Source organism: Mixophyes fleayi, chromosome 9 (assembly GCF_038048845.1).
Source record: "Mixophyes fleayi isolate aMixFle1 chromosome 9, aMixFle1.hap1, whole genome shotgun sequence".
In the NCBI taxonomy this organism is placed as follows: domain Eukaryota; kingdom Metazoa; phylum Chordata; class Amphibia; order Anura; family Limnodynastidae; genus Mixophyes; species Mixophyes fleayi.
In genome coordinates, this window is record NC_134410.1 from 121,028,751 (window position 1) to 121,052,480 (window position 23,730).

General features: G+C 44.5%; 2 protein-coding genes across 2 annotated transcripts in view; both read left to right on the forward strand.

Moving 5' to 3' along the window:
• Positions 1-6,220: 6,220 nt before the first annotated feature.
• PHPT1 (phosphohistidine phosphatase 1) lies at positions 6,221-10,300 on the forward strand. Its single transcript, XM_075185365.1, has 3 exons — positions 6,221-6,421; positions 9,432-9,553; positions 9,973-10,300. Exons 1-3 carry the CDS (start codon positions 6,274-6,276, stop codon positions 10,063-10,065), a joined length of 363 nt encoding a protein of 120 aa, XP_075041466.1. The 5' UTR covers positions 6,221-6,273; the 3' UTR covers positions 10,066-10,300.
• A 1,210-nt stretch (positions 10,301-11,510) lies between these two features.
• Positions 11,511-23,730, forward strand: part of MAMDC4 (MAM domain containing 4) — a 35,573-nt gene continuing 23,353 nt past the window's right edge. The window contains exons 1-9 of the mRNA XM_075186308.1: positions 11,511-11,636; positions 14,809-14,875; positions 17,611-17,706; positions 19,919-20,092; positions 20,763-20,888; positions 21,384-21,526; positions 21,607-21,691; positions 22,226-22,345; positions 23,129-23,245. Of these exons, the coding sequence (XP_075042409.1) occupies positions 11,511-11,636; positions 14,809-14,875; positions 17,611-17,706; positions 19,919-20,092; positions 20,763-20,888; positions 21,384-21,526; positions 21,607-21,691; positions 22,226-22,345; positions 23,129-23,245 (1,054 nt within the window). The remainder of the gene's footprint in view (positions 11,637-14,808; positions 14,876-17,610; positions 17,707-19,918; positions 20,093-20,762; positions 20,889-21,383; positions 21,527-21,606; positions 21,692-22,225; positions 22,346-23,128; positions 23,246-23,730) is intronic.

Sequence of the window (23,730 nt, forward strand, 5' to 3'; positions counted from 1 at the left end):
TAGTATAAAGTCACGTTTGACAATGGTATTCTCTTTAGGTCATGCAGCATGGCGTTACTTATAATAGCACAATGTATAGAATTGATGGCATAGTTGTCATTCTGCTACAAGTGCAGACAATCCTTTCCTTTATCATCTATTTATATAGCGCCATTAATTCTGCAGCGCTGTACAGAGAACTCACTCACATCAGTCCCTGTACCATGGGAGCTTACAGTCTAAATTACCTAACATACACAGACATACGCACAGACAGAGAGAGAAAGAGACTAGGGTCAATTTGATAGCAGCCAATTAACCTACTAGTATGTTTTTGGGGTGTGGGAGGAAACCGAAGCACCCGGAGGAAACCCACGCAAACACAGGGAGAACATACAAACTCCACACAGATAAGGCCATGGTGGGGAATCGAACTCATGACCCCAGCGCTGTGAGGCAGAAGTGCTAACCACCGAGCTGCTGACACAGTGCTTGATCATATCCTGTACAACTCGACTAGATCAACAAAACGTTCACTATAAAAATATTCACTGTCTAAAACTGAGCTCTCTTTTTGCTTCTGCGTTTTAAGGTTCACCCATCGCCTTCTCAAAGTGAGGGCAGCCATTTTGAGGGAACCTAGATTCAGAGACAGGCAGCCTATCTAGTGGCATCACTTTCCTAATGAATTGACAGAGTGGATATTATTTCTCAAACGGGTTCTACGAATCGGTTGTAAAATTAAAAAAACGGAATTTCTGTCTTGCCTAAATCGGGACAGGTGAGAGGTATTGATTCTCTATCGGCCTAGAAACATGGCTGCCTCCACCGTAGGTAACAGCATACATGCCAACTCTTCCTAAATGTCAGGGAGACTCCCTGAAATAGGGGTGATCTCCCTCACTCCCTGAAGAGTCCGGCATTCTCCCTGATGCTGAGCCAGTACAAGACGTGGTTGGCTTCGCCATGATGACACAGTTCAGAAATTGTGTCCTATGTCCATGTATTGATGCCTATGGAGGTGGCCATTTTCATGGAGACCAAGATTTAATCAAAGACTGACAGGTAAGACGACATGACTTCAGTAATGGAGACAGAAATGTAAAAGACACTTCAGTCTGTAGAGATTCATTAGCTGCTTTTCTTTAATGCATAGTTGCCTACTCTCCCTGGAATGTCCGGGAGACTCCCGCATTTCTGGGAGATCTCTCGGGAGAGCAGGGCAACCTCCCGGTTCTCGCCCCACAATAGATCAGTGGCGGGGGCGGGGCTTAATGGCGCAAATATTGCGCCATCTTAGCCTCGCCCCCTGTTGTAATTGGCCAAAATTGTGACAATCATTTAGGATCTCCCTGAAGCCAACGAGGAAAAGTTGGCAAGTATGGGTAACAGGTGCACTGTATTTCATGTAAAGCAACTAGAAAATGACCTTTGTGGACTGTACTGCTGTCTCTCTATTGCTCTACTGCTTTATTCACATAGCGTTAGGGCTATGTGAATAAAGGAGAAATCCCAGCCTATTCCTGCCAGGTACGCACTAGGATTTATTAGCTCTTTTTCTTGTTAAAAAGTCCTGTGATGACTAGTTATTACTATGCTTGACACCAGCTTACAACAATTTCATATCATTGTATTATTCATTGTTAAATGACATGTTTTGGGTTTGCAAATATCACTGTAATCTCCCCTTTGTTTTTATAAACTGTGATTTATACAAAGCATTCAATGCCTTCCCGTCGGAACAGTCACTGTTTGTAGAGGGATCTTGGGAAAAGGAAGATGAATACTAGTCATGCTGCTTCAATATAAAAGAGAATACTGCAATATATGCACTTAAACGTATCCATACTGTGACGCAACTTAGACGTTTGTGCTGGGTCTATAGACGAGAGATTTTCCTGTGGATTGTTTACGGCCTGATGGGATTGACAGACGCCAAGCCTCATTTACTAAAGTGGTGGGATGATTTATTTTGATATCACATGATTACACATTTAGACAGTGCGCCATTTCAAATGCCTCGCCGCACACCTAGGTTTATTGCTGGTTTGTCCAGGGGGTATATTTACTAAACTGCGGGTTCGGAAAAACGGAGATGTTGCCTATAGCAACCAATCAGATTCTAGCTGTCATTTTGTAGAATGTACTAAATAAATGAAAGCTAGAATCTGATTGGTTGCTACGGGCAACATCTCCACTTTTTCAAACCCGCAGATTAGTAAATATACCCCCTGGGGTCTTCCTTGTGTGGAGAGTAGGTATGTATCTTGATATGTGCTGGTCGTCCATTTAGGCGTACAAAACCAAGGCATTTAATGCTGTGCGTCCAGTCTAGCGAGTCTTTAAGATGTTGGTAAATGCATATGAATAATTGCTACTCAGTTGGTCTTGAAAGAGCAAATAGAAATTAATATATCCCATAGTCCAAATATATGTAAATATTACAAACCACTACCAATCGACCAACCAGTTACATGACTGAGTCATAGCGCGTCGTTGGCTCCTATTGAATTGATTCCTATTGAATTATTGTTACGTTCACAAAATGGCCGCCTCCAGCATGTGTAGCTGATGGCTAAGATGGAAATATCCCAGGAGCCAGGTAGCCAATGTGACTGATTAGTAGTAGGCTGTGACTTTCAATGCAGCCTATCAATTCACTAGTAACCAGGAATGGTGCCTCATGCCTCAGTGTCACTGGTTCCTAGTGAATTTGTAAGCTCATTCCTATGAAAAAAACTAGTTCAGTACTCAAAATGTCTGTCTCCATTGTGGGTAGACATCGGCTATACTTAGTGGAGAGGGAAACATGGCAAATAGGGTAGCAGAACACGGAGCATAGACACACACAGGAAGTAGTTATACTTGTAACACAAATGTTATCTATATTTTGTTTATATAGATTGAAAAAGTTATGTTCTGAATCCTGAGTTACTTTAGTAATGTAATATAAGGGTTTCTGCTAAAGAAAGGTCAATGGATTCCTGGGACTTTCATGTGCATTTTTGGTCTATTCCATAAAGACATGGGCTAATGTTAGTTTGCAGAATATTCCTTGGCGGAACAATTTCTCGGTGTGTCAAGCAATCACATTAGATCAAACCAAACCTCAGGCACTGGAGAATTTTTTCGTATTAATTAATTTCCTAGGGGTAAATGTATCAAGCTGTGGGTTTTCAGTGGGTTTGAAAAGTGGAGGTGTGGCCTATAGCAACCAATCAGATTCTAGCTGTAATGTTGTAGAATGTACTAAATAAATGGTAACTAGAATCTGATTGGCTGCTAAAACAAAGCTCGGTGCTTGATACATTTACCCCCTAGTCTTTTTAAAGCTAAGGAAATGCAGTGTAAATATTACAACGTGGAAACACAGATTATATTACACAATATGGCTGCATATTAGGTCAGTATCAACTTCCAGCATGATTCCCATGCAGCTCTGCCCAGTTTCAAAATGGCGGAGGTGGCAGCTTAAGTATAGGGTGATGTGTTGAAGAGGCGCTTACTCGGAAGCAAAGTGTCCCCAGGAAATTATTTTTAGATTTACAATGCAATGTTTATGAATAAACAATATTACGATAGCAATAGTTACCAGGATCTTGCACAAATAGGTGTAATCACTAACGTCATGCTCACATCCAGTAAGTGGTTGGGGGTACTACCGCTGTGGCGCCCTGTTTAAATGGGCACCTCATGCAGAGTTCATGCTTAATTGGGTTACAATGGCTGCAACGATTAATTATGTGTCTCTGATAAACCCGTAACCTCCATTTTCACTGCCCAACTAAACACTGGTCAGCTCAAGGCCACCTGCCGTCATTTAACTGCGCCTATTGCCTACACAGACCTGAAGCAGCCATTTTGTGAGCTGATCTAATATTGAACTAATTAAACTATCGATTGACTATTGTTACTGGTTTCAAGGGAACTGACGAGAAATGATAGTTCAGCCTTAAAAACGTCTGCCTCCGCCGCCGTGTACAGGCGACAGGCGCACTATAATAGCACAGCTTTCATTTTAGATTTCCAGTTAAATTCACCCACTTCAAATGTTAGTATTTTTACATTGCAATTTTACTTTATGTTTAATTTCTGAGGTAAACCACACCTATGTGTGCATGAAGGTTTAGTTGAGAGTGTAATAAAGGGCCGGGGATGTTTAGGGGGCTCAGACACCGACCGACGTGGGGGGGCTCTCTTGTCTCAGGTCAATGGTTATAATGCATGCAGAGCTATGTATCTTTATTTTAAAGCAAGCATTAAACAGAAGCACTTGTATTTCTTCATATTTTGTTGTAGAAAATCCTCGGACAGAAACGATATTCTGAACAAACTGGAGATAAAAGTTTTATTAGATAATAATAAAATATAAACTTGAATGTACAAGACAGTGTATGGACTTTCATTGTATAGTTTCTATTTATCACTGGGTGATAATACAAATGTGTTTCAACAACATTAAATAAATCTTAATAGATTTAGCAGACAGATTAAGAAAGGACTATAGGAATTACACCCAGCGTGTACATCAATCAGCCCCAACACTAAAACCACCTGCATAATATTGTGTAGGTCCCCCTTGTGCTGCCAAACAGCTCTGACCCCTCGAGACATGGACTCCACAAGACCTCAGAAGGTGTCCTGTGGTATCTGACACCAAGACGTTAGCAGCAGATCCTTTAAGTCCTGTAAGATGCAAGGTGGGGCCTCCATGGCTCGGACTTGTTTTTCCAGCATATCCCACAGATGCTCGATCAGATTGAGATCCAGGGAATTTGGAGGCCAAGTCAACACCTTGAACTCTCTGTCATGTTCCTCAAACCATTCCTGAATAATTTCTGCAGTGTGGCAGGTGCATTATGCTGCTGAAATAGGCCACTGTCATCAGGGAATACCGTTATCATGAAGGGGTGCAGTTGGTCTACAACAATGTGTAGGTAGATGATACGTGTCAAAGTAACATCTACATGAATGCCAGGACCCAAGGTTTCCCAGCAGAATATTGCCCAGAGCATCAAACTGCCTCCGTCGGCTTGTCTTCTTCCTATAGTGCATCCTGGTGCCATCTCTTCCCTGGGTAAAAGACGCACACGCTCCCGGCCGTCCACAGGATGTAAAAGAAAACGTGATTCATCAGACCAGGCGCTCACTTGCCCATTGTAAGCGCTTTTGGCGGTTTACAGGCGTCAGCATGGGCATTAACTTTTTCATCAATTTGTGCTACAGTAGCTCTTCTGTGGGATTGGACTAGACGGGCCATCCAACGCTCCCCACACACATCAATGAGCCTTGGGTGCCATGACTCTGTCGCTGGTTCGCCAGTTGTCCTTCCTTGGACCACTTTTGGTAGGTACTAACCACTGCATGCCGGGAACACCCCACAAGACCTGCCGTTTAGGAGATACCCTGAGCCAGTCATCCAGCCACCACAATTTGGCCCTTGTCAAAGTCGCTCAGATCCTTACCCTTGTCCATTTTTCCTGCTTCCAACACATCAACGTTAAGAACTAACTGTTCACTTGCTGCCTAATATATCCCACCCCTCAACAGGTGCCATTGTAATACGATCATCAATGTTATTCACTAGTCAGTGGTTTTAGTAAAGAGAATTTCCTCCAGCTAACAGTGAAGCGACTTCCCAACAAGGATGAGAATTACATGCAGCATTTGGGTAACACAAACCAGGATATTACAGAGACAAATGTTAAAAATATAGAATGGGGCCCTTAAAACAGGGACTCCTGTCAGGGAGATATATCTGTACATACAGAGAGATAGAGATATTTATTTATTATTGGTAAAGTCTAGCACATGGCATTATGGGATACGCGTAAACTGAATGAGGAATTCCAGAACAATTCCACAATGGGAACTTTGTATGGAGGGAAGAGCACCTTCACATATACATATTAGACCAGGTGTTAGAAACATGTGACTCTCCAGCTGCTGGGGAACTACAAATCCTAGAATACCTTACTAACACTATAAGAAACTATAAAGGCCGCCATGAGCTGCTGGAAACTGTTGTTTCACAGAAGTATGAGTCACATAATCCTGATTACATCCCCGCACATATATTATAACATTATTGTACTACATGGTAAGGGAATGCCCGGATGTACAATGGCCGAGAGCGTCTCTACATGACAGGAAGTGACGTATTTCATGGCTTCTTATTGGTCACGTCAGGGCTGATTAATCAGTGAGAGCCTGCATTCTGCTTTCTTACTGGTCAGCCGGCAGTAGAGGGCGGGGTGACTGGTGATTGGCTGCCGGTGCTGTCGGTGAAACGGGATGGCGGAGAAGGGGCTGGAGCAGGTCCCGGCGGTGGATATAGACCCGAGCGGCGTGTTCAAGTACGTGCTCATCCGGGTCAATATAAAGGAGGGCTCGGACGAGTACAAGGACATTGTGCGGGGATACGGCTGGGCCGAGTATCACGGTGAGACACCCGCACTCTGTCATCCATCATGCCCCGCCCCTTCTTACAGCCCCGCCCCTTCTTACAGCCCCGCGTGACAGTGACGTCATGTTCAGTGAGGGTACTCCCAGTACTAGGGCGGTATATACCATGAGGGTACTCCCAGTACTAGGGCGGTATATACCATGAGGGTACTCCCAGTACTGGGGCTGTACCTGTATATACCATGAGGGTACTCCTAGTGCTGTACAGGTATATACCATGAGGGTACTCCTAGTGCTGTACAGGTATATACCATGAGGGTACTCCCAGTACTGGGGCTGTACCTGTATATACCATGAGGGTACTCCTAGTGCTGTACAGGTATATACCATGAGGGTACTCCTAGTGCTGTACAGGTATATACCATGAGGGTACTCCCAGTACTGGGGCTGTACCTGTATATACCATGAGGGTACTCCTAGTGCTGTACAGGTATATAGCATGAGGGTACTCCCAGTACTGGAGCTGTATATACCGTGAGGGTACTCCCAGTGCTGGGGCTGTATATACCATGAGGGTACTCCCAGTACTGGGGCTGTACCTGTATATACCATGAGGGTACTCCTAGTGCTGTACAGGTATATAGCATGAGGGTACTCCCAGTACTGGGGCTGTATATACCGTGAGGGTACTCCCAGTGCTGGGGCTGTATATACCATGAGGGTACTCCCAGTACTGGGGCTGTACCTGTATATACCATGAGAGTACTCCTAGTGCTGTACAGGTATATACCATGAGGGTACTCCCAGTACTGGGGCTGTATATACCGTGAGGGTACTCCCAGTGCTGGGGCTGTATATACCATGAGGGTACTCCCAGTACTGGGGCTGTACCTGTATATACCATGAGGGTACTCCTAGTGCTGTACAGGTATATACCATGAGGGTACTCCCAGTACTGGGGCTGTATATACCGTGAGGGTACTCCCAGTGCTGGGGCTGTATATACCATGAGGGTACTCCCAGTACTGGGGCTGTACCTGTATATACCATGAGGGTACTCCTAGTGCTGTACAGGTATATACCATGAGGGTACTCTCAGTACTGGGGCTGTATATACCATGAGGGTACTCCCAGTACTGGGGCTGTATATACCGTGAGGGTACTCCCAGTACTGGGGCTGTATATACCGTGAGGGTACTCCCAGTGCCGGGGCTGTATATACCATGAGGGTACTCCCAGTGCCGGGGCTGTATATACCATGAGGGTACTCCCAGTGCCGGGGCGGTATATACCGTGAGGGTACTTCCAGTGCCGGGGCTGTATATACCATGAGGGTACTCCGAGTACTGGGGCTGTATATACCATGAGGGTACTCCGAGTACTGGGGCTGTATATACCGTGAGGGTACTCCCAGTGCCGGGGCTGTATATACCATGAGGGTACTCCCAGTGCCGGGGCGGTATATACCGTGAGGGTACTTCCAGTGCCGGGGCTGTATATACCATGAGGGTACTCCCAGTACTGGGGCTGTATATACCATGAGGGTACTCCCAGTGCTGGGGCTGTATATACCATGAGGGTACTCCCAGTACTGGGGCTGTACCTGTATATACCATGAGGGTACTCCTAGTGCTGTACAGGTATATACCATGAGGGTACTCCCAGTACTGGGGCTGTATATACCGTGAGGGTACTCCCAGTGCTGGGGCTGTATATACCATGAGGGTACTCCCAGTACTGGGGCTGTACCTGTATATACCATGAGGGTACTCCTAGTGCTGTACAGGTATATACCATGAGGGTACTCTCAGTACTGGGGCTGTATATACCATGAGGGTACTCCCAGTACTGGGGCTGTATATACCGTGAGGGTACTCCCAGTACTGGGGCTGTATATACCGTGAGGGTACTCCCAGTGCCGGGGCTGTATATACCATGAGGGTACTCCCAGTGCCGGGGCTGTATATACCATGAGGGTACTCCCAGTGCCGGGGCGGTATATACCGTGAGGGTACTTCCAGTGCCGGGGCTGTATATACCATGAGGGTACTCCGAGTACTGGGGCTGTATATACCATGAGGGTACTCCGAGTACTGGGGCTGTATATACCGTGAGGGTACTCCCAGTGCCGGGGCTGTATATACCATGAGGGTACTCCCAGTGCCGGGGCGGTATATACCGTGAGGGTACTTCCAGTGCCGGGGCTGTATATACCATGAGGGTACTCCCAGTACTGGGGCTGTATATACCATGAGGGTACTCCCAGTGCCGGGGCTGTATATACCATGAGGGTACTCCCAGTACTGAGGCTGTATATACCATGAGGGTACTCCCAGTACTGAGGCTGTATATACCATGAGGGTACTCCCAGTACTGAGGCTGTATATACCATGAGGGTACTCCCCAGTACTGGGGCTGTATATACCGTGAGGGTACTCCCCAGTACTGGGGCTGTATATACCGTGAGGGTACTCCCAATGCCGGGGCTGTATATACCATGAGGGTACTCCCAGTGTTGGGACGGTATATTCAGTCAGAATACATTCAGTGATTTGAGATTGTAATGATTATCCTCAATGTTACTTGGAAAGTCTTGTATTTACCAATTGTAAATAGCGCTGCGTTATTTTTATATTTTTTTTAATGTATGTGGAAGACGTGGGATTATTCTGCTAGAATACAACAGGGGAAATACAATATAGTGCAAAAAAATGCAGGTAGTCCAGTGACCCAGCCCTAGGTAGCCCACTAGTGGGGCCCCTCAGCCCCTGCACAGGAGGGTCACATATCTAAAACCTAGATGACTGTGTGTTAAAAACAGGGAGGGACTTCTGCATCTATCTCTTCCTCTACCCAAAATAACTATTGCTGGGCTTTGTTAGTTTTTACACTAGTAGAATAATTGCTAAATCTTTCTCCTCACTCGTATTTGTATAGATCCCACTAACATTATGGAGGGACTGATGTCAATGAAGAAGACTTAGATTTAGATTGAGAAACAAAACTATAAAGAAGCGATCGTGACTGACTTTTGTGTCTCATTGCAGCTGATATCTATGACAAGGTGGCAGCAGATATTGAGAAGACTGGGGTCTATGACTGCGAGTGCCTGGGGGGAGGCCGAATAAGCCACTCCAGCAAGAAAATCCACATATACGGCTACTCTCTGGTAATCCTTTCCTGCTTATAGGCGTGCATGGGAGGGGGCGCCCTCAGAGGTACTGATGTCAAATATGAATGCAATCTGCTGCGTTGTCCTTTCTAGCCCTGTACAAGTTTTTGAACTCCTGTTTGCAGGACAGTGTTATTTGAAGGCCTTTCCCATAACAGGGTAATGTCTGCTACATATACTGTACGTGTATATATAAAATATGAATATTTTGGTGAAAGACAAATTTGGAATCACCCCCCCTTATCAAAATCCTGTGCTTGCCCGTGAATTTATGTCAGAAATCTTTGCACCTACACACAGCAGATGAAGCCGTTTTGTGGGCTGTATATATATTTCAGAGTGCAGTTTAGGGACTAGTGTCATTAATGAGTTTAATCCTCTTGTACTGAAAACCATTTCTCTTGTACCTTTTGTAGGGTTTTGGTCGGGCCAGACACGCTGTGTCTATGGAGCTAGTAAAAGCCAAATATCCTGATTGCGAAGTGACTTGGTCAGACGACGGATACTAGATAAGATGCGCTGACTGTACAGACCTGCTACAAACAACCAGTGCCCTATCATAGGCGGAAACCTGGGACTGTGTGTCTTCTGTCCACAAGGGGCAGCGTTCTGTTCTAAGGAGAGTATTCAGAAGTTCATGGGGGGGTTGGCAAAAAAAAAACACCCAAAACAAACAAACACAAAAAATTCCACATCTGTCTGAGCAAATTATATGTAAATAAAGTGATTTGATTATTCCGGAAATGTGAGATAAACGTCTTCACTGTTCTGTGCTATGGAAATTGAAGACCTGACCGTGTTTTGTGATGACAAGATAAAGTCATGAACTATTTGCGCTGTTGAGTGCACGTCCATTGATGTCACTGTCCCATGATGTAGCAGAGGGGAGGGGACTGCATTTTTCAGTGTATATATGCCCCCCCCCTCCCCCCCCCTGCCCTGAAGAAGTTAGAGTGCTAGGGTGTGACGCTCTCTGCTAGGGTGTGACGCACTCTGCTAGGGTGTGACGCTCTCTGCTAGGGTGTGACGCACTCTGCTAGGGTGTGACGCTCTCTGCTAGGGTGTGACGCACTCTGCTAAGGTGTGACGCTCTCTGCTAGGGTGTGACGCACTCTGCTAGGGTGTGACGCTCTCTGCTAGGGTGTGACGCACTCTGCTAAGGTGTGACGCTCTCTGCTAGGGTGTGACGCACTCTGCTAGGGTGTGACAAACTAAAAATGATTGCCAGGTGATGTAAATGGCAAAAATGCGTCTTTGCTTCATTAACATGCATTGGTCTAAAGATAAAAGTTCATTGAGATGGAATTAATCCTTTAATTATACACCTTGGCAGCACCGCCACCATGATTGATACCCCTTGACCATGGTTCATGTGAAATGTTCCCGTTTGGAAGCCGGTAGTTCCTCATTTCCGTTCAGAATTGTTCCTTTGAATATATAGAACGTGAATGTGTCACATAAAACTGCCAACCTTGTTAGTGGCTCTGATTACACAATCACTCACTCCCTTGAGGGGCCTGCGGGTGGCGCTGTTTCCGTTTGCAGAGCGCTGTCACGCCTGTGGATGGACCAGATTTATCGCACATAAATATTAGTATAAATGTGAAGAATATGATAAAACGTTCTTATGCACAGGTAACCTTGCAGAGAATTCTTTATGTCTATTTAGCACAGCTCCTTGATAGACTAGTGTGATGGCATCTGCCAGGCTGGCAGGAAGTCTCCGTCCGCCCCACTGAGCTGGAATCCGGAGGTAGAGCGCTGGTCTGTTCTCATGACCGCATGCCAGGACTCAACATATGTCTGGTACAATCTATACCTCTAACACTAGTGGTCTTATCCGTAGATGGAGGAATGAATGATAATAATGCAGCACATGTAGTGCATTGATGTGAGTATAACAGTGACTGTATATTTATTAGGTTTGTGATTAAATGGCCAATGTAAGAAAAGCATGGCCTATACCCAAAGTATTGTGCAAAAGCGGGTAACGTTTGCTGTTCTAGACCTGAATGCAGCTACAGATCTGAACAGCAATGTCTGCCTGCAGTGTGAATGTTTTCAGCTAGAGACATTACAGGTAGTGGTCTCTCCTATAATGCTTCTTTAATACATTCCCTTGAGTTTGTTCTGGGCCTGTACTAATCTGCTTTGCCATAACAAGCCTCTGCAGAGGTGCTGGCATAGGGGTGCATGTTCTAGGAGGGTGATTGTGGCACAGCCAGGTCATAAATTCTTGGAACATAGTTTTATGACTTAATAGCAGGGAGCTAAGTGCAAGCTGTAGTGTTTGGTGCTAAGGTCAGATCTGATCAGTGCAGTGTCCTGAGAACAGCTGAGTCTGAGCACCAGTTGTGTTGTAATTCTCATCACCTCCGGGTCACAATGTCCCTGTCTACCTATTATCCAGCTGATGTAGTGTTTACAGGAATCCACTGCCTTTGGGTCTTAATCAATACTCTAGCTGAGTACATGCAGTCAGTGGGGTGAATGATCCCGAGGAGCCTGCAGTATTTTCAGAGCAATGCTTGTCTTGGCTGTCTTGTTGCCATCTTGGATTTGCATATTGTATACATAATTGTGTATAATATAAATATAGATCGCCAACTGATTGCGCCAGTATCTACATTTAGTTACTGCGAATAATAACAGTAAATTGTGAGCTGACTCATTTATTCCCTGCTCTTCAAACTCTGATGAACAATAGAAGATTGCTAAGGCACCAATCATCCCATCAACCTTGTCAAGACAGGTTTTTTTTAGGTACCAAGTAAGGGGCTGGTAGGGGCAGGCAGGAGTTAAATGAAAAACATTTTTTTTTTCTTTACAGGGTTTCTGATTGGGGATGCGGGGGGTGCACTGCATATTTGGAAACATTGAGGATGCCTGGTGAATACCTACCCCTCATAAAACTGCACCTCCGCTTCTGGTAGTGTCAAATCGCTCCGGGTGTTTAAATCCAGAAAGTTCCTGTGTTATCTAGACACAGAGTAAGATCACCAGTGTGTTGAGTTTAGGGGAGATAAATTGGTGAAGATGCATTTTAGGGGCATTCTTTGCTGTGTTTAGGGGCCCAAGTCATTTTCCTTCTCAACTGATCCATTCACTAACCCCAACATTATCATAATACATTGATCACTTTTCTGCAGAATACATTGATCACTTTTCTTCTCCAGTCAGCACACACAAAAGCTACAATTACGCTACTCATGTACTTAACATATTAACCACCATCAAACGGAGCAATGAATTTACTCTGCTTACATGTGATGTAAATATTCTACATATATGTATTAATCACAAAGGCTGTAACCACACTAAACATGTTCTTCTAACTGAACCTCTCATACCTATTGCACAGGTAGACTTCATAGATAAATGCATCAACTTTATTGTTAACCATAATTAATTTTGGTCTGGAGGTAAATTCTACAAACAGATTTGCGGAACTAACATGGGGACCAAACTTGCACCCACCTACGCAAAGCTATTCATGGCAGAATGATTGCATATGGAACAATAATCCACACAATGTTCTGTGTATCTGGAAAGCAGCCATGGGCACTTCATCCAGTCTCTAAATTACAACAGCCTCAGTCTAGAATTCACAGCCCACATCCGTTGAAAACATTTATAGACCTCAACGTGTATGTAGAAATCAGTCATATCACCACAATCCCTTAGACTGACTTCATTCCAGCAACCACCACAAACAATCCAGGAGGTCAATTCCAGAAAATCAGAACTTGTGTGATTAAGGAAATCAAACAAGGAAACATTCTGAAGGAAAAACTGTAAGGAACAACCTCCTAACATATAAAAAGAAAACTAATCAAGAAAACGAAATATGCAGGACTCATGAAAGATCTGTCAGAGTGAGCACACCATTAATATTTAATATGTAAATAATAAGACTTGATACGGGAGCAATGTATGTAATGCTGAGGCTTGTAGTTGGCATATGAAGATCAACAAGGGTAAGTGAATAGAGTGGTATAGTGGTAAGGTGCAGGGAAATGCCCTTGGAAAGACTTTTTGGCAGGGAAGTGGGGTCAGAAGTGGGGTGCTCAAGCCCCTGGGGTCTTAATCTGGCTTTGGTCAGAGAGCATTCAGAGACAGTGTTTGCTAGTACAACCCAGGAAGAATGAGTGTGGATGCAATGAGTGAGGCCACATTTATTGATGCCCGTTGGCACTATCACTGTAGTTTTCACATAGCTCCCAAAATTCAAGCTTTTTGTGAATTGTGACACAGCCACACCCCTCTGAAAGGGGGCGTGGTCATGTCACATTCGGGGTGTGGCCACATCATCTGTTGGCTTGTCAAGTGCGGTAGATGCCCCCTCTCCGCTGGAGCACCCTCTTCCATTGCTGCCAGCACCTGTGCACAGCAGAGGGGGGGGTGAGCTTGGCACATCTCCCAAAATTCCCAGCAGTCGGGACAAACTGGCTAACGGGAAGGCAAAACTGTCACCCAGAATGGGTACTGTCCCGACTATATCAGGACAGTTGGGAGATACGGTTTTCATGTTACCTGTAAATAGACATACAGATTGACAAATGTATGAAGGAAGCCTGTCTTATGTACAGTGTGTATTATTTCTAGTTTTACAATAAATATTTTGATCATCATCATCATCACCATTTATTCATATAGCGCCACTAATTCCGCAGCGCTGTACAGAGAACTCGCTCACATCAGTCCCTGCCCCATTGGAGCTTACAGTCTAAATTCTCTAACACACACACAGACAGAGAGAGACCAGGGTCAATTTGATAGCAGCCAATTAACCTATCAGTATGTTTTTGGAGTGTGGGAGGAAACCCACACAAACACGGGGAGAACATACAAACTCCACACAGATAAGGCCATGGTCGGGAATCAAACTCATGACCCAGTGCTGTAAGGCAGAAGTGCTAACCACTGAGCCACCGTGCTGCTCATACTTTGCTTTAATTGATTTTTTATTTTATTTTTTTGTGTCGCCTATTCTTCAGACCTTGCATTCAATAGTCAGCTGGATTACATAGTAGAGTATTGTCCTGGGCTAGTTACAAGGCAGAACTAGGATTCCTGCTAATTGGAGGTAAAAGTCCACTTTACACTCCCTGAGAGGATCCTCTGCAGCACTCAGAGTTCTCTTGGGGTTTACCATGCAAAGATCACACATCTCCCTGTTCCTGCTCGCTCTGTGCTGTGGTGAGTGACTGCTAATCGCCAGCTTGTTATGTGCAAATCTGTTGGCTTTTCAGTTTGCTGAGACTTGTAGCTCCACAGCAGCCGAGAGAGACAGGTTCTATACCACTGCTCGTGAAGAAGGTGGGCATGCTGGGTCTTGTGGTTCCAAAGCAACATGCCACATGTTGGCTTAGTGAAGAAGATGAATTTGTAGCACAGATCACCATAATAGATTAAGGATATTATTGATTCGATAGGAGAACGACTCCAGACAGCCTGTGAGTATTGCTTCAGGCATTGGGAGCGCTGCAACAGTGGCTCTCTGTAGAACTAGATTAGAAAGAATTATGCAAAACATTGACACATGTTTTACAATGGACGTGCGCCATTCTCATTGTGGTTACCCTCTAACCAGTTCCTTTCTGTCGTTATTCACGTGCCTGTATTGTACCTTTAAAAAAAAAAATTCTTTCCAATTAATGTGTCACTAACGCTGACACCATAAACCCTTGCCCTGTTAGTGCCGCAATCCAAAAATAAGCCAGTCGCAGTAAAAAAAAAATAATAAAACCCTGCAATGTACATTTTTCCACATGGCTGTATCAGCCAGCGTCTGGTGGAAGCACCCCTGGATGTAGGCCTGGGGGTACACATACCACATGGGGAGAGTCCCTGCATTAGACAATAACAGGATGGGAATGTTCCACATGAAATACTCTTGGCTGATTCGAAAACAAAACAAAACATTGTGAGAGGGGATAGGATAATGAGGGGCACAGCGGGCATGCCTGATTCTACCAGTGCCCACATAGGTCCTGATACAGAGGGGGCATACTCTAGTTTTCGTAGGGTATCTTGCGTGAAATTGCCTCACACATAACTACCTACGCAGACGTGCCTGTACGTGGCGCTTATATCTACTTGTCCGCCATCTCTGAGGTGGCAGTAACCCACATATCTGCCCGTTACCTCAAGTAGGTGCCTTTTTCTCCATCTAGATGCATTTTATAAGGCAAACATCAGGTCCTGATTATCCAACAGTCTAACCAGAGCCGTAACTTAGAATTCTAGCGCCCAGGGCTAAAAAGACAAATGCCGCCCCCCTAGCCCTCAATTTTAACCAAATTAACCTAAAACATTCCTAAATTGCTCCGCCCTTCAGCGTTGCGCCCTGGGCGGTCGCCCCTGTCGCACAGTCATAGTTACGGCACTGAGTCTAACTAGGCTGTAGCCTAGGTTGTGAGGCATTTGAGGTGGAGGTAGGGGGGCACAATATTTTTGTGGGTGTGAAAATTATGACAGGGAGAGGTATAAACGGAAATTTATCTTAAAATATTAGAGAATTGTTGTTTTTCAAAGAAAAGAAAACATGAAAGAAAAACGTATTTTAATCTTGATGTATTCCAATGGTAAAGGTTGAAGACACAATGGGCTAGATTTACTAAACTGCGTGTTTGGAAAAAGTGGAGGTGTTGCCTATAGCAACCAATCAGATTCTAGCTGTCATTTTGTAGAATGCACTAAATAAATGACAGCTAGAATCTGATTGGTTGCTATAGGCAACATCTCCACTTATCCAAACCCGCAGTTTAGTTAATATACCCCAATGAGTCCTTGGGCAGGCGCTTGAGGAACATAAACATTGCTGCGGGTTGGTGAAGGAAGCTGGATTTTAAATTAAGGACAAGTTTGTTTTTATCCACCGCGCATTAGCCTGGTGTGGAAGCAGAGGGGGCGCTATCAGTGTACTAGCCTAGGGTGACCTGAACTCTTAATCTGGCCCTGGGAAACATGAATTTGTGATGCTTGAAATAAAGACTTCTCCATTTACCTTAAGTCCACTTGAAGAATTAAAGGGCTGCTCTTAATGTGACTGTAGGAAGAACGTACTATACAAGAACATTCCCCTCTCAGTCCATCCATCAGTTAAATTTCATGAATAAGGTCAGATAAAGTAGAGTGTGATTAAATTCTGCATATGTACATAAACAAATGTGCTGTATTTCTGCTTAATAAATTTCCTCACGCTGAGTTTTTGATATATACAATGTACAAGGTAGAATTGTAATATCTTTTTAATCACAGTTATACTTGGGATATTTATAACAGCCCGTACAATGCTGTGAACGACGTTAGTCCAATTTCCCTTTCTATTTATCACCTTCTGCCATTGTTTTGTACAATCCAATATGGCCGCCTCGGCCAACCTGTGCGGCCATTGTACATGTAGTTCTAAATGTTTCCGCTATGGATAAAAAACTATCTTTAGACAAGGGGGGCACCATTATTTGTCTGTGTTTGACCATTGAATATTTTTGATGTCTATGTAATGAGAAAAGCCCCCCCCCTTTCCTAAAATGGTGACATGTTGGAAATGAGTGCTAGGGAGCATATGATACACAAACAAATACAAGACAAAGACACATATAATATACTAGCCAAACTTTTTAATTGCCACCTCCGGGAGACCCCGGAGGGGATGTGAAGCATAACTGCGGATGGGGGGTGGAAAACAGCCAATAGTGTAATTTTGGCCCCGCCCTTAGCGATGGAATGCTGCGTTGTTTTGACCAACTATGGCAAAGTGACGTGACTCGCAACACGAAGCGCCATAAAGGCCCCCATCTCGCCCTCTTCACTAGAAAGTGGGCAGGATGCGGACATGCGGACGACTTACCTGGAATTCTGGAGCCTCCCGAAAAAGTTGGCAAATATGACATACCAAAACAACATAGATCAATATCCCATCTTGGATGAATGTACCCAGTACTAGTGGTACAGTGACCCCATTCTCATCACGGTGTGTTATTCCATTATGTGTGGTACAAGGTAAAGCCTGTGACCTGTCTACTAATGAGTACCCACCTTCTCCGTAGCTAATTCTGCCGCCTCTTCAGCCTGTGACAGCCCCATCCAGAGCCGCTGTAACTTTATATGTGACTGCTGGGATTGCTCCGATGAACAGGATTGTGGTGAGTAATTCTGTAGTATAAATGTAGTCAATCAATGTCTGAGGACAGTAATCACCAGGATATTTCATTTTGTAGTATTTGGGAGAGCCATTAATTAAACTGAGCCATTGAGAACTAGTGGTCTCGTTAGTCATCATCATCATTTCTTTATATAGCGCCATCATACAAAACAAAAACAAAAAGTATGGTCGCACACAAATTAGGACCATTCATCTATAATGGGTACTTAAAGTAACCTCACAGAAAAAATGTTGTGCACTCTAATGTATACTTTGATCATAGTCAAAAAAGAGAGAAAAAGAGTAAATAGAGGCACTCCGGTCCCCAAAGAAATAGTATCAATTAAAACTAAATTTTATTAGATCTAATAAAATTTAGTTTTAATTGATACAATTTCTTTGGGGACCGGAGTGCCTCTATTTACTCTTTTTCTCTCTTTTTATATAGCGCCACCAATTCCGCAGCGCTGTACACTGTCCTGCTCAGGAAATCACCAGTGTTTTGACATGTTCAACCCCTGTGGAGTAAATCACAGGAAAGAAAAAGTTGGTACTGAGAAATGTAACCACTGATTTGCAGAAGTTGGATACATGAGAGCAGAGCTATTGTCATGCTGTGTGAAGTAACTATCAATGGAAACCATTGGGTACCCCTTGGCTACCTGATTTGCAATCCACATTCTGGGGGGAATTAAATTATTGAATCGCTTGTTATCGCAAGGAACAGCCTCGGCTGGCTAGAACGGAGGCTGATTATGGGGTTTGCATGGGGAGGAGGCACGCTACCCGACTTGTTTAAAATTATTTAATATTATAGTTTTAACAGCACCGGTCCTAAACGCTGAAAGGCTCTGGGTCTCTAGGTTAAATAATTTTTACGTGGAGCTGGTCCTGCTATTACAGCAGGACCAGCACCCATAGTAAATAATCAAATTTACCATCTAAATGGAAAAGGACAGAGAGAGACTGTTTATTTGACACAACAGCTTCTGCTTTTTTTATTGGTCCAAAAATGGCTGTGCCGTCATAGTTAAGTTCTTAGTAAACTAAGAGCAATGGGGTATCCACCATAGTCCCATAGCAACATTCTGGGGAGAGAGACCGGCAGTGCTTCTCTAACCTCTCCGTAGGCCGTTGCTCTTCAGTTCCTGAAATCTCAAATGAGTCTTCTTTAACTGAGAGGAGGAGAGAAATTAGTATCCGTACTCACGCCAGGACTTTATCCCAGTCTATCTTGAGACCCGAAAAGGAGCTAAATAAATTTATAGTCCCTAAAGTACTTTTAATGGAGGGAAATAAATAAACATATCTAATCCCTCAGGCCAAAAAATTAGTTTGAGAATTGGGAGTTAGTACGGTTCCAGGCTTTTGGGGCGTTATGCAGAATCTGGACCCATTTAATGTTACAGTTCATGAAGTCAAATCTCTAAAGAACAGTAACTTGTGTTATATCCTTGCGCAGGGACTAGCTAGTAGCAATGGGGTTTGTGACACAGTTATTGTACTACTTGAGGCATATTATTCTCAGGGGGTAATTGGGGAGATTTGAGGGGGGGGGGGGGGCAATGAGAAAGATGAGGGAAGCAATGTATGTCATACTTGCATTCTTTTAGGCACTGAAGTCCGAGAAATCCCAGCCAGGGGGCGTGACTAGAGAGCGGGAGGGGCCAGGTCAATTGCGTCATTTTGGCCCCGGCTCATCGTCAGAAATGACGTTTTGATGCCGGGGGCGGGGCCAAAATGACCCGATTCACCGCTAATCGCATTATTTTGGCCAGGTATTTGCCGGATGCGGGAGACTTGCCTACTCTCCCGGGAGCCCGACCCGGATTTCGGGAGTCTCCCGGACATTCCGGGAGAGTTGGCAAGTATGATGTATGTATATGTGTGTGATCATCTTCGGATCGCTCTAACAGGCCGCAAGGATGCTGGAAGTGGTTCGGATTTTATTAGCTTTGCCCAACCATTATTATTATTATTATTATTATTATTATTATTATTATATTTTCTTTACCACTGAAATTTGTAATTCCAGTGTAAAGGTGATTCCACAAACTCTTATCTGCTTCTGCCCCTTAAATTTACCTTCCATCTCTATCGGACATCCTTGAAGTGCCATACTACAATTACTAATTATATCCCCCCCAACCTATATGTCTTTGTGTCCTGAATATCGCTGTCTTTCGTATGACCTAATGCACCTCTGCCCTCAGGTTACCACCGAGCTTCACGGGTTTGGGGGGCGCCCTTCAGCTGTGACTTTGAACATGACGACTGTGGCTGGAAAGACACCAGTACCTCCAACTATCGATGGGTGAGAGACCAACGCAGCTCTCCCTTCTGGCAGTCCCGACCCCACGCCGATCACACCCTGAAGAACAAATGGGGTAATTATGCTCAAATAATGGCTGCATCCGCTGTGTTTATGCAGCGGGTAAATCTGTTGTCAAAAGTTTTCATACCGTCAAAAGAATTCTAGAAACTTTGAAACACATTACTACACAATCAGATTTTCCCCCCATTGCACTCTTGACTATTGGGGCTCTGTATCAATCTAAAATTTGGCAAATTCATGGAGGGACAAAAGTTTGCCAATTATGTGTAAATAAAACATCTAGCTATTTTTTATTTCATTTTGTTTTCTTCGCCCATAAAAATGACCATGTTTTGTGTTGTTATTTTCTCTGAGACTGATGATTTAGCGATTGCGTCATTGTCAGTGGGGGGCGGGGCCATGCTGGCAGGAGTCATGTGATCAGGACCACTCCTGGAAGTAGGATTCCGAGAATAGGCTCCAGAGAGACTCGCCTGAAATATGCAGTTGACTTTTGGGTGCCAGTTCAGTAAGAGGAGGCTCTGGATCTGTAGGGAGGTGCAGAGGAGTGCAAATAATTGAATAAGGTGTATGGAATATCTGGCTTTAACTTTCATAAAATTATTTGCAATGCAACCCTGCAGTCCGTGCAGTTCACATGCACCTGAGTGACTGATCTGGGAGCTGTACTACTAGGTAACAGGTCTGCTCCCCATATGATACCTGTTATGTCCTCCCCATAGGATGGTTCATGGTGGCAGAAGGTCACAGCGGGAGATTGGCAGCATCAGCGCGACTTCAATCTCCTGTCCTGAGAAATGCGGCCGCTACCTGCGAGATCCACATCCATTACCTCATGTCTTCCTCGGGTAAGTTAGGCGTATTAACACTATAATGGGTAGTGTTATCCTGGCATCTCACTGAAGCCAAGTTAAATTGTAATGCTTAATTGGGTGTTAATTCCTCACTACCACTAAAGCAACATGATGCAGGTTAATAAACTAAAATTTCAGTCAGGTAAGCTGCGTTGACCTTACTGGTCACGACCCCTTGCATTAATCCACCAATACACACGGTGCATTTTAACAGAGCAGGTTTGCAAATCTGTCAGTCACACTTTGCCTGCTCAGAATGAGAAGAACCTCCCTGAGTGCCTGATGGACATATTTACTTAAGTATAAATATCTCAGGAATATTATGTATATTCTTCCGTTAGGTAATACACAGCCTTTAATATATATTAATGTCAATTAGTGGTTTTATGGTGACAAACATGTTTTTCATTCCTGCATAGATATAAAATGTATAGGGCCTCTCCGATCCTCTGTCAGTGATCTGGGACTTCTGAACTGTCTTTTCCTCAGACTCTCCTCATGTGAACGGAAGCCTCTCTGTGCAGCTGGCAGAGAGCACCCAGACGTACAGCTTGTGGGAGAGCGCTCGGCGCAGCGTGCTGTCATGGCGACGAGCGGTCATGTACACCGGCAGGATCACCGGGGAGTTCCAGGTACGACTTATTCCCTCATTTACCTCAAACTCCCTCCCCTCGGCATCTGTACCCACCATTGACGTCTGTGTGTCCTGTAGGTTATTGTGACGGCCTCGCATGACGCTCACAGCTGGGCAAACATCGCTGTGGATGACTTGGAGTTCCGCCATTGTGCTATTTCAGGTAACATATTAACCCTTCAATGTTACTAGGGACATTAACGGGAGCTTACTGTACCATCATGTTTTCAGCTCCTGAAAAAATATTCCTATAGGAAGCAGAGTCTGCAACATATTGGTTCACTGTAAATAATATTGTCATACTGGAACACCAAGCGGAACCAGATCATCTGTTAGGCAACCTAGGCTCCCGCCTGCGGCCCTAATCCATTTTAATTCATTGCTTTTATTTTTTTTTTATTTTTTTTTTACAAATAGAGGGTGCAAGAGGGCCCGGTATGTTGCCTATGGTCTTCCTCCAATCCAGGCACCAAAGGGTAGATTTACTAAACCATCTAAAAAGGAAAAGTGGGGGTGTTGCCCTTAGCAACCAATCAGATTCTTGCTATCATCTTTCTCATACATTCTAGAATCTGGTTGCTATGGGCAACACCCCCGCCTTTTCTTTTCAGAAGGTTTAATAAATCTACCCCCAGGTGTTCCTGTCTTGCATGAACAGCGCCATCTTGCAGTTGCTCCAGTAACTCTGTATTTCCAGGCCCGCAGGCGGAGTGTGGGGCGGGGCAGTACCGCTGTGATTGTGGAAGCTGCGTAGAGGAAAGTGCTCGATGTGATAGGACAGATGACTGTGGCGACAATTCCGATGAGAGTAATTGTGGTGAGTAGTATATTATTATTATTTCCAGAACTCCCTCCTATATGTCTCAGGTGCTGTACACAGACATTGCAGTCAGTGGCTCTGTCAGTGATATTTACCCATTGCTTTCCTTCTGGTTTATTTATATGCGATATAAAGATTGTAATATGTGGAACCTGAAGAGTCGGAGCTGTCCGTCAGTTCATTAAACCTCCCCGGCAATCATCAGAGGCCCTCAATCATTAATAGATGTGGGGTAATTCACACTGAGTCCTTGTATACATACACTGCATGGTGTCTATCTATGTGTTGCATGCAGAGCCACAAAGAGACATTTCGAGCCTCGTTACGGCAACTTCTTGGGGCCCCTTCCATAGCCACCCAAGGGGTTGGGGCCACACTAGGTTGGTGGCTCGTCCCACTGCACAGGCAGGGGCAAACGCAGGATTTGTAGAGGGGGTTTCCACAACATGCCGACAGTGGGCGTGGCCAGCATGCATGGGGGCGTAACTATAATATTAGACAGTGCTTGGCTGCTCTCCAACTCTTCCTATCCCCATAATATACATGGGCAGTGCTGCGTGCACTACTGTTAGGTGCACGCAGCTCTCTCTTTTCAAGCAGAGCCATGTGAAGCGGGAGCAGTGTCCAGCCACCTCAATTATACAGTGCCCCAGGGTTGGAGAGGGTTTCCAGGCACTAGGAACCCCCCCTCCTCAGTTTGCTTATGCCAGGGCCCCGGTACTTTGTCCCTGCCCCTCTCTTGGGCAACACCGTTTACATGCACTGTTATTCTCATCACAGGTGAATTCCAGTCCTGCACCTTTGAACAGGATTATTGTGTCTGGACATCTACGTGGGATAGAGTCACTGGATTGGACTCCAAGCCGGGCAGGGATCACACTGCAAACAACCGATCAGGTGATATCACAGACACAATGTAACTTCTGCACGTTTGAACCAGTGTCTCAATGACAGTGTGTAATACATGGGTCCTGGATTATTCTTGGGTCCTGGATTATTGGGTCCCCAGACTTTTGTTATGCAGAGGACCACTGACGGATGCTAATCATAGTACTTCTAGTAATTCTTCTCCTGACAAGATTAGACCAATAAGATTTTTGTGTGTGTGGCCATCAGCTGACAATATGGATTGTGCCCTGCATGATCTAGATATTTGATCGGACCACCAAACTATTAATTCTATACCAACATCATCATTATTTATTTATAAGGCACCACAGATTCCAAAGCACCGGACACTCATCTTACAGATATGACAAACATGAGTACAATAAGTATTATGAACGATACAGATAACAGCAGCGACATGAATACAATTAAGCATAATAAGCATTTCATGGATGGTCATGAGCTAGCATTAATAACATGAGGTAGCGGGAGAT